This window comes from Vulpes vulpes, chromosome 10 (assembly GCF_048418805.1).
Source record: "Vulpes vulpes isolate BD-2025 chromosome 10, VulVul3, whole genome shotgun sequence".
NCBI lineage: Eukaryota > Metazoa > Chordata > Mammalia > Carnivora > Canidae > Vulpes > Vulpes vulpes.
Genome location: NC_132789.1, coordinates 48,795,958 through 48,811,697, shown reverse-complemented (window position 1 = coordinate 48,811,697; position 15,740 = coordinate 48,795,958). Strand labels below are relative to the sequence as shown.

The 15,740-nt window shown below is 42.5% G+C and overlaps 1 protein-coding gene across 11 annotated transcripts in view; it reads left to right on the top strand.

The window, feature by feature from the left end:
- The window catches only part of ELAVL4 (ELAV like RNA binding protein 4), an 87,613-nt gene that overhangs the window by 34,216 nt on the left and 37,657 nt on the right, over nt 1–15,740 (top strand). For 9 of the 11 annotated variants that reach the window (XM_025991867.2, XM_025991864.2, XM_072724026.1 and 6 more), the window contains exon 2: nt 3,763–4,003. In XM_025991867.2, coding sequence (XP_025847652.1) covers nt 3,763–4,003 — 241 coding nt within the window. Of the gene's footprint in view, nt 1–760; nt 811–3,762; nt 4,004–15,740 lie in introns of all 11 variants that reach the window. The other 2 variants (XM_072724029.1, XM_025991868.2) reach the window with 1 other exon arrangement.

Below are 15,740 nucleotides of genomic sequence, written 5' to 3'. Positions count from 1 at the left end.
TTTGCTGTGGACTTGGTACTTCCTGGGCTTCTCTGGAGCAGGGAGGCCTGTGAGATGTTCACATGGATGAATGCTGGCTTTCACCACACATGTCTGTGATGCCAGCATCCAGTGAACAAAAGATGAAGCCGGCTCTCCGGTGACCTTTAATAGTCCTGGTCCCATAAAGTCTCAGCATGCTTAGGTATGACTTACATTCTTCATACTCCAACATTAATGCCCAAAAAGCTGCCTCAGTGCAGGATATTTTCTAAGTGTTTGTGCGGGAACCGTAAGAAGGGTAACCTGAGAAAGATGGAGAGCAGGGGGCAAGCTTTACAGATTGTGGGACTGGCTTTTTTGCCATAAAATCAAAAGGTAGCAGTTGGGTACTCTGTGCTTCCACCAGCCCAGCATCCTGAGCTGGATAAATTCTTTTTTAAAGTTCCTTATCAAGTTGGCAGTGTTTCTTGTATTTGTTGCCTGGACACCTGACTTAGTGAAGCAGTGAGACGACATAGCAAATGAAGACACTGCTCAGACCCAGGAGGCCCAGCAGTTGGGCAGAGCAGAAACCTGCCTCCCAGCCAGGAGCTGTGATGATGCTCTACGCCATCATCTCCATTAGCATGTGCCTCCCTTGGGCCCATCTCCCTCATGTTTTCCTGGACAGAGCAGCTGAAGAGGCTTTGTTTGGGTACAGCTTCTATCAGTGCCGAGAAGAGCTTGATTTAAGATTCTTCTCAGAAACCCTTTGTTTTCTCCTTGCTGTCTGGACCAGCCTTCCAGAATCTCACAGTTGACCTGAATCCAAGAAGTTCTGATGATGTGGTAAGCGGAGCCACTTAAGTTACTTACATGATGGTAAAGAATCTTAGAAGCTCCTCACCTTCCTCAGTCTGCCTTATTTCCCTGACTCCTCTTGAGACTTCTCTTTTTTTCTCTCTCTCTCTCTTTTGGTTTCATTTCCCATTTGTGATCATGCAGAAAAGGAAACAATTAGAGTAACACCTACGTAGGGCATGATGAAGAATAATAGTCATAATGTCTCCAGGCATTTATTCTGAAGAGAAACATGCAAGGGAGGCTTTATTCCAATTTACAAAGAGGAAACTGAGGCTCAGAGTATTGAAGTAGCCTGCCTGAGATCACATAGCTAATAAGTGGTAGAACTACAGGTTTTTTGTTTGTTTTTTAAAAATTTTATTTATTTATACATGAGAGACACACAGAGAGAGAGACAGAGACACAGGCAGAGGGAAAGCAGGCTCCCAGGCTCCCAGGCTCCTGGGATCACGACCTGAGCTAAAGGCAGACATTGAACCACTGAGCCACCCACGCACCCCTAGATCCACAGTTTTAAGTCAGCTGTTACCTTGACTAAAATCCTATTCCTTTTTTTACTTTATCCCTTCTGCTTCAGTGAGAAAATAAGCAAAAATCAAAACAAAACCAAAAAAAGTATCTAAGTATTGATGAGGATGTACAGCAACTGGAACTTTGATACTCTGCTGGTGGGAGTGTAAGTTGGTGCCACTATTTTAAAAGGATATTGACAGTGTCTACTACATAGAACATACATCTACTCTGACCCAAAAATAGACTCCCAGGAATATTCCTAACAGAAATGTGTGTATATGTAAACCACAAGACATGTGCATGATGTTCATAGCAGCATTATCTATAATAATTAAAAACTAGAAACAACCCAAATGTCTATCAACAGAAGAGATAAATAAAATGTGATATTTTTATACAATGGAATTTGCTACGGCAGCGTAGAGGCAAAACCTACCACTGTATCTAACGACATGGATGACACCCAGAAATAATGTGTGAAAAGACATAAAAGAGTACATATTGTGTGATTCCGTGTATATAAGTTCAAAAGCAGATAAAAAAAATCTATGGATTAGAAGTCAGTTACCTTTGGGGGATGGTATGAATGATGGAGGTGGGGACACAAGAAAGGCTTCTGGGATGCTAGTCATGTTCTATATCGTGAGCTGAAAGGTGATTACTCAGGTGTGAATTGTGTTCTGATTATAAATATTCTTTGAGTTGTACTCTTAAGGTTTGCACACTTTACATGTATATAAAAGTGCTTATACCCCAGAAATTCTCTCAGCAGCTAAATGGTGATAATAATGGAAGCTGCTAGTTATCAGAAGTGTGCTAAGCCTTCCTTTCCTCATCTGTGGATGTAGAGAATATTAGAATATGCCTCACTGCCTTTTTGTGAGGACTTAGTGAGAGAAGCCATGTCAGACGATTGGTAGAGTGACTTTAATGACTATCAATGATGATGGACTACATTCCCACTACTACTCAGGGGCTTTCTTGCAAGATGGGTGGCCTTGTTCCCGTTATTCAAATGAAGAAGACTAAGACTCCTAGAGTTTCAGTCCCTTACCCAAGGTCACACAACTAGTGAATGGCAGAGCATGATTCCATTTTTAAGAATTGACCAATGTCAGAGGTGATGGAGGTCATATCATGAAGGATGAATAAGAGATGATGATAGGAGGGAGTGGAAATGTGGGACTGCTGGGTTGCATTGGGGCCATGAAAACAGGGTACAGACCCAGACTCTGCCCGTTTCCCGTGATGCCAGAATTCATTGGATGTCTCTGGAATTCATCTCAAACATGAGTTTTGAACTAGATTTTATTTCCTTAAGTGCTTTCTGGCGTTGCAGTTTTGTGATTCTCCATGTTTGTCATGCCACACAGGACCTCTTCATAACCAGGCCCATGATATGAGTTCAAATCCATTTTCCATGTAGAGCTTTATTCCAGCCTCATCTTCTCAGTACTTTCCCTGAATCCCATCCTGTGAAGCAGGATTATTGACTCCCCTACTCCATGACCATTGTCCTACTGGGAGCCTGTGCCTGTGTCCTCAATAGACTGTAAGCTCCTGGAGGGTAGAGACTAAGATTTATTTATCTCTTTTTGTTTCCCCCCATACATGCTGCCTGGAACAGTTCACACATTTGTGGCAATTTTTGTTTAATTAACTATTTGAATCCAAATTTAATTTAAATTTAAACTATTGACTTTTTGAGTAAAGTCTAAGAGGGTAGCCTCAGGCTGTGCTGGATCTAAGGTGGAGACCTAGAGAGAACTCTTCCTTTATGTTTTTTATTTTATTAGAGGTCCAGGAGAAACAGTAATAGAGCAACTAAGGAGAAAAATCATTAGATGACTTCGTAGCTCACCAGCATGTGCTTATGAAATCTGAAGTTTGATCAGTGCCTAAGCATCAGTGAAAGTCTAAGCTCTTCCCATATGGAACGGCCCCACTTAATTTAATGTCATTTTACTTTATGAGATAGTTAATAAACAGGTACTGTATTTGATCTTGTGAGCATAGCCCTCTATATTTAGTTTTTCAGCTTTAATGGAACTATAATTTTAATCATGATTATTACTTTACATTTTAATTATAATTTGGTGTGGCTTAAGTATACATTTCTGAGAGTGATTGTGTAATGAAAACAGGAATTAGCTTTTCATTAACAAAATAATGGGAGAGTTCCCACTGCATTCTAGTCTGTGTTCAAAATCTATGGGCTGGCCTAAAAATAGCAAGGGGAGTTTAACATTTTGGTTAAAAACATGCTTCTAAATTGGCTGTGTTCACAACCCAGTCTCTTTTGCTCCATCTTGCTTTATCTTGTTCTCTTTCTTTTCAAAATGGAAAATAAAATCTTGAAAGAGACTTTAGTTGTGTCTTTGAGATTTCAGGAGACTTATTTTTATTATTTTTATTTTTATTTAGATAATTAGCACCATGGAGCCACAGGTGTCAAATGGCCCGACATCCAATACAAGCAATGGACCCTCCAGCAACAATAGAAACTGTCCTTCTCCCATGCAGACAGGGGCAGCCACAGATGACAGCAAAACCAACCTCATAGTCAACTATTTACCCCAGAACATGACCCAGGAGGAATTCAGGAGTCTCTTTGGGAGCATTGGTGAAATAGAATCCTGCAAACTCGTGAGAGACAAAATTACAGGTATGCTCTTCTTCAATGTTCTAGGATTAGGATTAGCAGCTGCATTGTTCCATTAGCTGTACAGACCTCAGCGGAAATGTACACAGAGGTGGATGCATCTGAGTGTCCGCTGTGTGTAGCCTGCATTCAAGGATGGCATGGGTCCACAGTTGTAAACTCACATGTGTGTGTGCAACCACATAAGACCAGACTGCAGATTGGAAGGACTGGGAAGCAGATGAGGATGTTGGAGCTTCCTTGAGCTTTACTTTTTGTGAACTAATCCTTTGTTTTCATCCCCTTTTATTCCCAATCAGCCACCTGTGTTCTATAGTTCTCTGTCCTGCCGTCGGCCCTCCCTGTACTCCACACGAGTTTTTATCTATTCCTTTATTCTCAAGCATTTGGTTTGTGTGTGTCCAGTGTTCTTCCATGTGTCTGAGAGAGTGTTTTAAAGGGGGGAGGTGTTGTGGCCTTTGGAAGGAGATCACCACTGCCCATTGTCCCTGGGGAGAAATACACTCTAAGGATAGCAGATTATTCTGGAATAAAACTACTCCAGTAGGAAGGAGAAGCTTAGTGAAGGTCTGCAGTTGAGGTATTTTGTTTTGTTTTGTTTTGTTTTGAAGATACTCTGTGAGAAGCCAGAGACTTTTTACTTGAACGTAAAACAATACCCAAACAACTTCAATACTTGAAATTTTAGCTTCTAATTTTTTTCCTTATCGACAACCATTTGTTGAGGACCTAATGTTTGCCAGACACTATGATTCTTTGGGGGGTAACATTCTCCTGTAATTTCTTTCAAAGTGAGACTATTTTCTTGGAAAACTGCTGGGCTACATCGTGATGGCAGTGCAGCCACTGCTCTCTGGGCCTCCACTCCTAAAATCATTCACACTCAACGGAGTATTGGGCATTTTTCAGCATTGACTTTTGTTTCCCTTTTGGTGGACAGTTTAAGTGACGAGCCTGTATTAGAAAAAGGAAACTCTATCATTAAAATAGGAAGATAAATCATGTTGGTTTTAAATAGGGAAATCCAGCATACATGTGTGCATGTTGCTATATGTGTTCTTCTGCTTCGCTTGTAAATCTGTCTCCCATATAAATTAAGGCACTTTGCAAAATCATGAAACTAAAATAACTTGAAAATAAAAGTCACATAACCCTCCAAACATGATTTCCTCATCTATAAAATTGGAAAAGGATATTTTTCTCAAAGGGCTTACTGTGAGGATGAAATGAGAGACCAGATATACACCGTACTGCCTAGCGTATCGTCCAGTGCCTAGCGGTCTCTCAGTAATCGGGAGATGTTACTATTACAGATACAGGTAGTAGGTTACAGGGAGAGTGGCTGAACAGAGAAATCTTATCAAGGTCTCCAAATAGGGCCAGGGCTTTGGTGATTTTATCTGAGAGCACCGAATCATCCATCCTTTAACAGAATTGCCTGTGCTCTCAGAGAGCCAATGTTTAGATTTCTGAATAATCTTTATATAATAGGATGATAATTCAAACAAAATTAAAACCAGTTAACCATATGATTCTTCCTCCCACTCCTGTATAGAAAATGTATTTTTGGTGTAGCCTTACCTTCTAAATAGGGACTCTGCCAGCTATATTAGTGAACATTATTAATCACCTTTTCAAAAGAATTCCCTTAGAACTGTAGTGAGATTTTTGAAAAGTACTGATTCATGGTGTTGTTCCTTGTTTTCTAAAGACACATGTTTAAACAAGCAGATTCCTTTACTGAAAGAATGCTAATTTGGTAGTTCACCGAGTGGATTTGAATAGGAGTGACAGCTTCGAAGACAGCCTTTAATTTGGTATACAAAACCAAAATTGTCAACTTTGGTTTGTTTAGCACCCTCTCCAGCACAAGCAGAGACATACAGTAGCATCTGAGCTTAAAGAAGAAGCTTATGGGTTGAGAGCAGAAATATAATTCAGGCACAAATTTATAATTATGCATTTTTTAAATTTCAGACAAAAAATTTTTTCTATTTGCAGAGAACTTATGAGAATGAGGCAAGGAAATATAGAGAGACCAGAGATATTTGCCCTCATTTGGTAGCAGTGTTTAATAAAAGTAGAACTTGTGGTTGTAAAGAGCGCTTATTAAATTCTTCATTTACACTACCTAATTAATTCCAGCATTTTAAATTAACAGTGAAACTGGTCCCTGCTGTACCATTCCATAGATGCAGCATATTTCCTCCATCCACCAGTTGTTCAGGTTTAATTGACTACGCTAAAAGTCAGAGAAGGAGGGAGAGATTAGGGCTGTGGGGAGGTGGGGAAGGAGTGAGAATCACTCTAATGGAAGACCATCTGAGGCCTACATTTGGTGGTAAGTGGTAACACAGGCTGGGAGAGGTGAGGTGTAATACCAGGCAAGTTGAAAGGCTGCTGCTGGTGGTTCAGAAGTCAGGGTGAATGACATCATAGGTATTTTTGTTGCCCTGATTTTTCACATCCCAGTCCCCCCTGTTCCTCCAACACCTCCTACAGATCTCAATACATCTTGATCCTGTGAAGTTTACAAGGAGTTCTAAATATCTAGTGGGAGGATGGGGGGGGGGGAAGTGGTGAAGAGATAAGAATTCAAGATTAAGATTTTCCAGCCCAAACCACTCCCTAAGAGAATGGATTCCCTTCAAGGTTCCGGCTTATCAAATGAAGAGAAAGAGAGACTTTGAGAGGAAGAGGAGAGAGAGACTCATTGATGCGTTGCATGTAGGCTGGGTTCCCTCCTGGCTGTGGCTTGTCAATGAATTCTCCATCTGAGAACACATAGAGGAAGTTTGGGCGTGGACTTAAATGTTTGCTGCTAAGTGCATAATTGCTATTATTTAGCAAGTACTTACTCTATGCTAGTTACTTGCTAAGCACTGAACATACCTGAAACAGCCTCCATTTTCTTCAGTGAGGACACCGAAACTTTGTGAGGTCAAGTAACTTCCCCTGGTACAGTTGTTACCAAGTGGTAGAGCTGGGGTTCAACCCCATATTGGAAAAGCATGATCTTATGGAGAAGTGCGTGCAGGATGCCTCTGGCTGTGTTAAGTGAAGATCCCCACCTAACCCTCAGCCCATAACCCATGGAAACGTTGTGATCCTCTGAGTGGCAGTTGCTGGCCACCCTCTGGAGAGTCTACCCAACGCACCACGCCTTTAAACTAGACTCCTGTGTACAACGGGATGCCGAGATAACAATATTTATCATCCTCTGGGGATACAACTCAGCCTTCGGAGTAGAACCAAATTTACTGAAAGTGCCAGGTTTAAGATTCTGTTACAGTGTTTTTGAACATCTCTGTTATTTATCTTCTCAGAGATATTAGATTTTCTTTTTTCCAATTGAGAAAGGACACTTATCAGGATAATCTAGGTACCAGGGAGAGAAAACACGTCTCCCAAGTTGCTTCCGTGCGCAGCCGTGGCCACGTGAAGCCATGTTCTTCATTTTTCTCCTTCATCCACCTGCAACCTCTACTGCTGGAGAGAAAGGGAAGTGGTACATGGGCCACAAGCTTTTGTGTGACCTCGAAACTCAGGCAAGGAAACACCAAATCCCTGATAGAAATTACATTATTCCCATGAACTGCAGAGAATTGAATTACTTTCTAATTTTTAATTTCGCTGCCTTTCTGTTTTTTTCCAAGCTTTGAGATTGCATTACAGATGCTCTGTGTTTTAGGGGAGGAAACTTGGCTTAAGTGGGAGGATACAGTTAGGGGGCTCAGGGTGTCTCTTAAAGCCAGCAGAGCTAGAATGCTAAATTACATTTTAATAATTGTCGATCTTGTTATCACCCCTCTCCCAAAGGAACAGAGAAAGGAGGAAAAAGTAACAAAAGAAAAAATCCCCAGAAATCAGTGTACAACAGTTTGGTCTGCCTATCTAGATAGAGTGTGTGATGATTTGCATCACAGCAATCAAAAAGAATTATATTTTTACTTGATGTGACTCTTTATGTGCCCATGCAGTGTCATTTTTTATCCATTTCATGTTAGGTGAGAGCTCTCAAGGGAGGGTTTTGAGGACAGAGTGGTCCAAACTGGACATTATCCATTATAAAGCTGAATATGTGGAGTGACCTGGATTTGGAACAGGTTGATAAAGGAGTGGGGTCTGTGTGAGCTGGAGCTGCGGGCAGAGGTTTGAAAGATAGGGTTGGGATTTAGGTAGAGGGAAGAAAACCAAAAGTAAAGAGGTAAACTTCCAGTGTAAGAATGAAAGCCTTTCTTATTCTTTCGTGCTCTGGACCCGGGAGGTAGAGCTGGGACATGGCTCTTTGGAAGCAGCGATCCAACGTGAAGTGGCACTGCCAGGTGAAGTTAAGCATAGTGAAAAACGAAGCTAAGACAGCACTTCCTAAACCTCTCCTCTAGCCCATTCTTTCATTTTTTTCTTCATAAGGCATGTCTTTGGCTTAATTAATGTTCTCATTCAGTGGAGAAAGCAGGACAGGCAAAAAAAGAGCTTTCACTGCTGTGGACATCAGGGTGAATGCTTTGCCACCACTTTTGTATCTGGAATCACATCTCTAATTAAAGGAACCAACTCTGTTTTGATTTGGTGACACTGGGTAACTTATGTTCTTTCTCGGATTTGTGAAAATGCTCTTAATCCCATGTGTCCCTCTCAGTGGGTGACATGTGGGCCAGGGACTACGGCAGCGGGGAGGGCGAGGACGTGGGGAGGGGCTGGCAGGGGGCCTAGGCCAGGAGGCACTGCGTGGAATATAGTCTCTTGGGTTGAAGACGGAAAGGAGGCTGAGGGCTGTGGATTGCTTTAGTTACCTCGTATACCTTCAAGGAACTGGATTTACAGGACACCACGGGAATTTGATTGAGTTTTACTTCTGAGGTAACTTTATAAAACAATAAAAGACCCTGAAAAATTCTAAATATGAAAGTGCTTTTAATTCACTCCTAAAATGTGAATTCAGCCCTAAGGTGCGTTTATTGGCATGCTTTCTTACGTCAACCAGCAAAGACAAATAAAAATAATAGCACCAGCTTTTGCACGTTTGTGTGCACCTTATGTGTGTTCTGGGCACTATATTAGAGGCTTTAAACAGAGCAGTTCCTTTAAATAGTAAATTGAGATTTCTTGGAGACTCATAATAATAGCCAGTGTTTATGTGCACGTACTATGCACTACTGCTGAGATCAGTAGGTGGAATTTCATGTAATGCTCAAGTCAGTCATTTTATAGGTGAAGAAAGTCGGATTTAGGAATGAGTGAGTAATTAGCCCTAGGTGACTTCCTTCTAAGTAGGGGAGCTGGGACTTGAACCCAGGACTATCTAATTGTGAGTTGTCCAATTTGTAGTTTATCTTTGGTAGTTTCTCAAAAAATACTCAACTGATTTCTCCCCTTTACAAACCAACGCAGCTTATATTACCTAGGTAATGAAAACTTTTAATTCAGGGAAAACATAATTCGAATTCAAAATCTTTGTGTTGGAAAAGAGCGTACTATGCATTAAAAAAAAATAAGTACCAGTGGTTTGTTCTGTTCTTGGTGATAATTTTTTTTCAAGATTTTATTTATTTATTCATGAGAGACACAGAAAGAGAGAGGCAGAGATACAGGCAGAAGGAGAGGCAGGCTCCCCACAAGGAGCCCGATGCGGGACTCGATCCCAGGACCCCGGGATCACGCCCTGAGCCAAAGGCAGGTGCTCAACCACTGAGCCACCCAGGTGCCCTTGGTGATAAATTTTTTTAAGAAGATTACATTTTATCTAAATTCAGTTTGCCAACATATAGTCACCCAGTTGCCCTGTCCCCCTGATTTTTTTTTTAATTAAGCAGGTCACTGCTTACCTGAACAAGGAAAAACAGACTAAGAGTGGTTTTTAACTTCAGATTTTGTTTCTTCAAAAAATACCCTTCACTATGTTCCCCTTTTCTTTCTTTTGCAAGCACTGTATTAAAAATGGATGTTGCCTTAAAGTTAAGCATAGTGAAAACCCAGCCTCAATTATGCATAATCCAAGAAAATCCCAAGATATTGATTAGCTAAATAAACTTTTCTACATGCACATCAGAGGGATATCCACTAGTGATGGGAAGGGGAGAGGAAATAGTAGCCTTCATCATCACATTTTGCTGCTGAATTTGAAAACATGCTTGGTACAGTGCAATGTGTCCCTTGAATTTATAAGAAAATCAGGCAGATTTGCATCTGTCATTTTATTTGTCACCTCCCTGCAGTCATCTTCTATGTAGAAGAAGGAAAGAATTTTGATTTGTTGACTTGTGGAGAAAAATGGATTCTTGTTGGGGTGAATGGAAAATACTTAGTTATGGAGAAGATTTGGCAGCCTGGTGGAGACACAATGGGAGAACAGGGGTGTCCCTTATTAAGGGGAACTTGGAAAATGTCAGAATGTTAAGTAATGACAGTAGACCACGTAATTATTGTGCCTCTAACACACCCGTCAGGGCAGTCAGAGACCTCCCATCCTTTCTTTTTTTTTTTTTCCTCCCATCCTTTCTAATCAGGATAGGTTGGCAACCGAGTGGAGCCATGAGGGTTAGAATTTGTACAAGTACATTCTGCTTCTTTCCACATAATTCCTCTCTCAGGATGGCAGTAGTCAGGATTACAGACCAGGGATGGTTTCCTTTTGCCCCCTGGCTGTCTTCCCCTTCATCTCCCCTTCCCTATCAGATGGTTCTGCCCTGTTCCAAACTCAGATAACCATAGGAAAGTATTCTCACTTCCCAGGAGAGATGTCTCAAAGGATTTTTACCTAGGATGTGAATCAGGCCTGGGTATTTTAAGGATTTTCTATTTCTGTACTTTAGCTGACTGTTTGGTTCGTAGGACCAATTCCCTGCTCACCCAGCCTCCCCTCCTTCCCCCAGTACATACATACACACCCCCCACACGCACACACTCCCTCCCTCATTCCCTCCCCCTTCTCTGGAGAATGACCTGGTTGATTGAGACTAGGAGCTAAGGAAGAAGGTAATGTCAAGTTGAAATTTCCACACATTATCTAAAAATGTAATTCATCAGCTTCAGGGTAGGAGGAAAGTGCTTTCTGAAATGTGTTAATGGGAAATTCATTTTTTTCTTGTCTTCTGGGAGGTGTGGCAGGGTGATTTCTCTTTTCGGTCTGGCTCCCCCTCCTTATTCCACATCCTCCTTACTGCTCTTAACCGATGAACCCTGTATCTGTCTTTATGCCTTGTAAGAACTAAAGATCTTTAAGTTGCCTTTTTATTTTTTCTGCAGTCCTCAAATTGAGCTTTGATGGGAGAAGATATTTCTAGTTTGGAGAGAACATAAAATTCAGATAGAGACCATATATTTGTATAAGGCTTTTATATTTGTAAAACATTTTCAATCAGCCAACAGTATTTATTTAGTGTCTGCTCTCTCAGACCAAATAAATGTTATTCCCTTTCCTTCTCTTCTCTTAAATTCTGTATCAGGGTCTGTGAGGAAGCCAGAGAGGCTAAAACATAGTTTGTGCCTACATGTTGCTGCTGGCAGGGCAGGGATGGGGGAAGCCAGGACACATTATGGGGCCCTGCAGCAGTCTGCAGGTCTGGGATGTGGACACATCACCTTTGCTATTTTGTAGAGGGTTTTGTTATGTTGTGTGGGGATTTTTTTTTTAATTTTATTATTTATGTATTTGAGAGAGTGGCAGAGTGCATGAGTGAGGGGAGAGGCAGATAGAGAGAGAGAGGCAGATTCCTCAGTAAGCAGGGAGCCCAATGCAGGGCTCGATCCCAGGACCCTGGGGTCATGACCTGAGCTGAAGGCAGATGCTAAACCAACTGAGCCAGCCCGGCGCCTCTGTTCTGTTTTGTTTTTCACCAAGGTCCAAGCTCACCCTTCCTGACCCTGCCTATTCATTTCATTAGCACAGAAAGACTCCTAACAGTGCAGTGAAGCTGGAGAGTTGACGGAAGGCCTACTATGTGTCAGCTACAGGGTGAGGCGCATCATGACATGCTATCTCACTGCAGCTGTGTGGCAGTCATGTGTAATCACTGGTATTATCTCCATTTTACAGATAAGGAAGCCAAGACTGAGAATCAGTTAGCTGGAGAGTGGAGTTAGATCTGTCTGTCTGCAAAGTCTACGGTCTTTCTCTTACCTTAGCACTCTGCCTCTGCTGAATGAACACGAAGACATCGGCTACTGGGGTTCAAAGAGGAACAAGATGACGGTGGGCTGGGGATCTCGGAACAAGTATCAAATAGGAGTGAGCTGGGATCTTGGTAGAGAGCAGGTTGGGGGAGACCAGTCGCTAAAGAGGCAGCAGCTGAGCCAAGTTTCAGACACCTCTCCAAGGGACAGTGAGTGGAACAGTCAGGACTATTCTGTGAGTGAGTGTTAGTGCCCCCTTTGTGTTGATAAAATAACTGAAGCCCAGAAAGGTTAAATAAGTTATCCAAGGTCACAGCTAATAAGCAGTGGGGCTGAGATTTGAACCCAAGTTTGTCAGACTCCAAAGTCTGTGTTTTTCTACTTTACTAATAAATAACCCGACCTAACGCGGAAGGAGGTGGACAATTTGCAGACTCCCCGTGGCGTCTAAGCCTTGAGAATCATTGTTTATCTTGCTGAGGTCAGTTACGTGTTCTCTCAGCGACTCTCTTTTCACCTCCTTCAATTTCTTGCTGACTTGTAAGTCTGGTTTTCTGCTTGGCCCTTGTTTTGTAGTTGGATGTCTGGTGATACGTGAGGTCCCATCAGCATTAAGTGGATACAGCTAGTTAGGGTAATTACTCTAATTCCTAAGGCTGCTAATGGAATTTCCCATCACAAACATCTTGAATCAGATTAAACCATTTTACTGGTGGTATGGCTTAAAATGTATACTTAATCATCCCCAATATTTGCCATTTTTGTTTGTTTTCAAAGGCTTTTACTTTTAGTACTTCCTCTGACCCTGTTGAAATCACCAATATAGACAATGTCTGTACTCACTGCAAATGAGGCCAGTGCAGCCAAGGAAGACTGCAGTCAGGAGCACTTGGCTTCTTATTTTCCTTGCTCCTTCTTCTCTTTGCTCGTCGCCTGTCCCGACTCCTCTTTTTCTTTTTATTTATTTGCATGCCATTTGATTAAAAATGGATTTGAATTGGCTTTGTAAGATAGTACGGAAAAGAGATAGAATTAAAATAGCCATGGATTTTTTAAAAAGCCAGGTAGACCAAATTGTGTGTAGAAGAAATGGTAAAAGGAGAACGAGAAGGAAAAAGTAAGTTCAGTGTGGCTAGGTGAGTTGTCCGAGAAGTAACAAACCACCTAGCCCAAGTTTTCTTTACATCAAGGGAAAATAGATGGTGACCTTGATCCCATTCTCAAGTGGTAAGCAGGACCCCAGCCCCGGCCCCCTCCCTGCCCCCACGCTCACATTAGCCCGCAGATCTCCACGGAGACGCTTCCCAGCTATGATACAGGGTGGCATAGGGAGCCTGGAATCACATACAAAGAGTTTTCCTTTCCTCATCTTTCTTGCCTGAACCATGTTGGATTGATTGACATGTTTTTTTTGTTTGTTTGTTTTCTGGCCAGAGCAGGCAGTGCCAGAGAGAAGCTGCCTGAGTGGAGTACCTGAGTTCATTGTTTTTGTAAATAATGTGCCAAAGGGGGTGTTCTGAATTGGGCTTCCTCACTTGCTGCCCTGAACTGAGGTATCCCAGCTTCAGTCTCCCCCGGCCCCTCACACCCTGGCGCAGGACACGTAGGCACTTCAGTCCTCTGCTTCCATCTCCCTGGGAAGGGTTCCTGCAATGACTTCTGGTGGGTTCTCCGCTGCCCGGAACTCTGAACTGGACGGCAAACAGGAAAATCAAAGGTGACTCTCACTTCTTGCTCCCGATCCTGCAAACTGGAACTGGTCCTCAGCCACCTTTCCTCTTCTCGGTGCCCCTTGCCAGGCAGCGGAGCCCACAAGGAGACAGACCCCACTCTAAGTCCAAAAGAAATAGAGCACTCCATCCAGTGCTCCACACTCCCTGATACACACACACACACACACACACACACACATGCACACACACACACACAGCCCAGACGCTTCTTTGTCAGGAATTCCAGGCACGGTGCAGTGAGACCAACATCCAGGAGAGTCCCGCACCATCCCCCAGCTCCTCTCACACACACGCGTGACAGGTGTGCGCCCGGCCTTGCATTAGGCACTTTATCCCCACGGACCTCCATCTTCTCAACACACAGTAGGATAGATCCTTACCTTACTGTCTTTGCGTGGTACTTACCATCCAAACCAGCTGACACACGTGGAGGCACCTGTAAGCTGAAGCAACCTGTAAATGGGAGGGGCCCCTTCTGTCTCCTAAATGCTTCCCTCTTCTTTCTCACCAAGTGTCCTACCCCTGGGCCAACAGATGGATAAAGAGAGAGGAAAGGACAAGCTGGTATCTGTCTGTCCCTGGTTCAGTCCTCAGTTACGTAACTCCGAGTAGGAAGTAAGAGATGCCAGAGGAGAAGGCCGGAGAGTGGAATGGCACCTTACATTTATTAAGCGCCGCTGGATGCCAGTTGCTCTGTGGTTGTTATCTCAGTTAATCCTGACCACAACCCCAAGAGGTAATAGCAGCCCCATTCTTTAGATGAGGAAACCAAAGCTCACATTGTTTGAAGTGACTGACCAAACTGTCTGTGTACCCATGTCTGTCTGACCACATGCTGCTGCCAGTTGGAACAAGGGCCCTTCACAGAGAGGGCTCCTCGCATTCTTGCTGTTTCATCCTGAATCTTGCATGTGGCTGTGTAGGATGTATTCCAGTAAACCTCAGAAATAGCTACAGTAACAATGAACAGCCGTTTTAGTGGTTCTGGAAGATTGTAAATGAAAGCCTTTAGTTCAATATTCAGAAATGCCAGGATGATTTCTGAGATTGTTTTTAAAATCAGGCCACCTTTATGAGTGGCAATGTGATAAAATGGAAGGACCCACCAAATTCTCATTCTAGCTATGGGACTTTCAGTGGATCAAACCATTCTGTGCCTCAGATTGTTGTACATAAAACGGGGATAATAACACTGGCTCTTTCCACCTTACTGTGTCTCAACGTGAGATGAGCTGCTAATATGTTGGTAAGTTTTTAAAGTGTTATACCAATTCAGGATATTACTGTGGTCACCTAGAAGATAGGACCTTGTAAGCAGGGGATTTATGAGGGTAAAGCAAATACTAAACCCCTTGCGATAAGCTAGTTTTGCTTTCTAGTCTGCCTTCCAGATGTTTTGTTCAGTTATCTACGTACATCTCAACAAAAGCTGATTAACTCTCTCAGACATCAGTGTCTAACTGTTATTAATGCTCAAGCTGATCAAATTACAATGCCACAGATCCTACTTGTGCTGTTAATATTAGATTTTGGATTCCGGTCTATAATGAATGATTTTTCCTCCATGCATTGGAAAAATTGGTTAGCAGGGTTCATAAGAAAGTTTAATTAGCAGGCTGTTTGTGAAAATAGTGGTTGTGAGTCATCATTCAGAATGAACTAACATTTCTCAGTGCTGAATTTGTTCTTCTGTTCCCTGAGCAGCCACATAGGATCCTCGTGTTTGGGAAGCTGGTGTCTGCATGCTGCCCACTTGAACTGCCTGTGTAATAAACTAATGACAAAAACAGCACATTTTAAATCCCAGAGAGGAAGAGGAGGTGTGGGGTTTTTGTGTATGTGTGTGTGTGTGTGTGTGTGTGTGTGTGTGTGTCTTCCCAGGGGATATCATG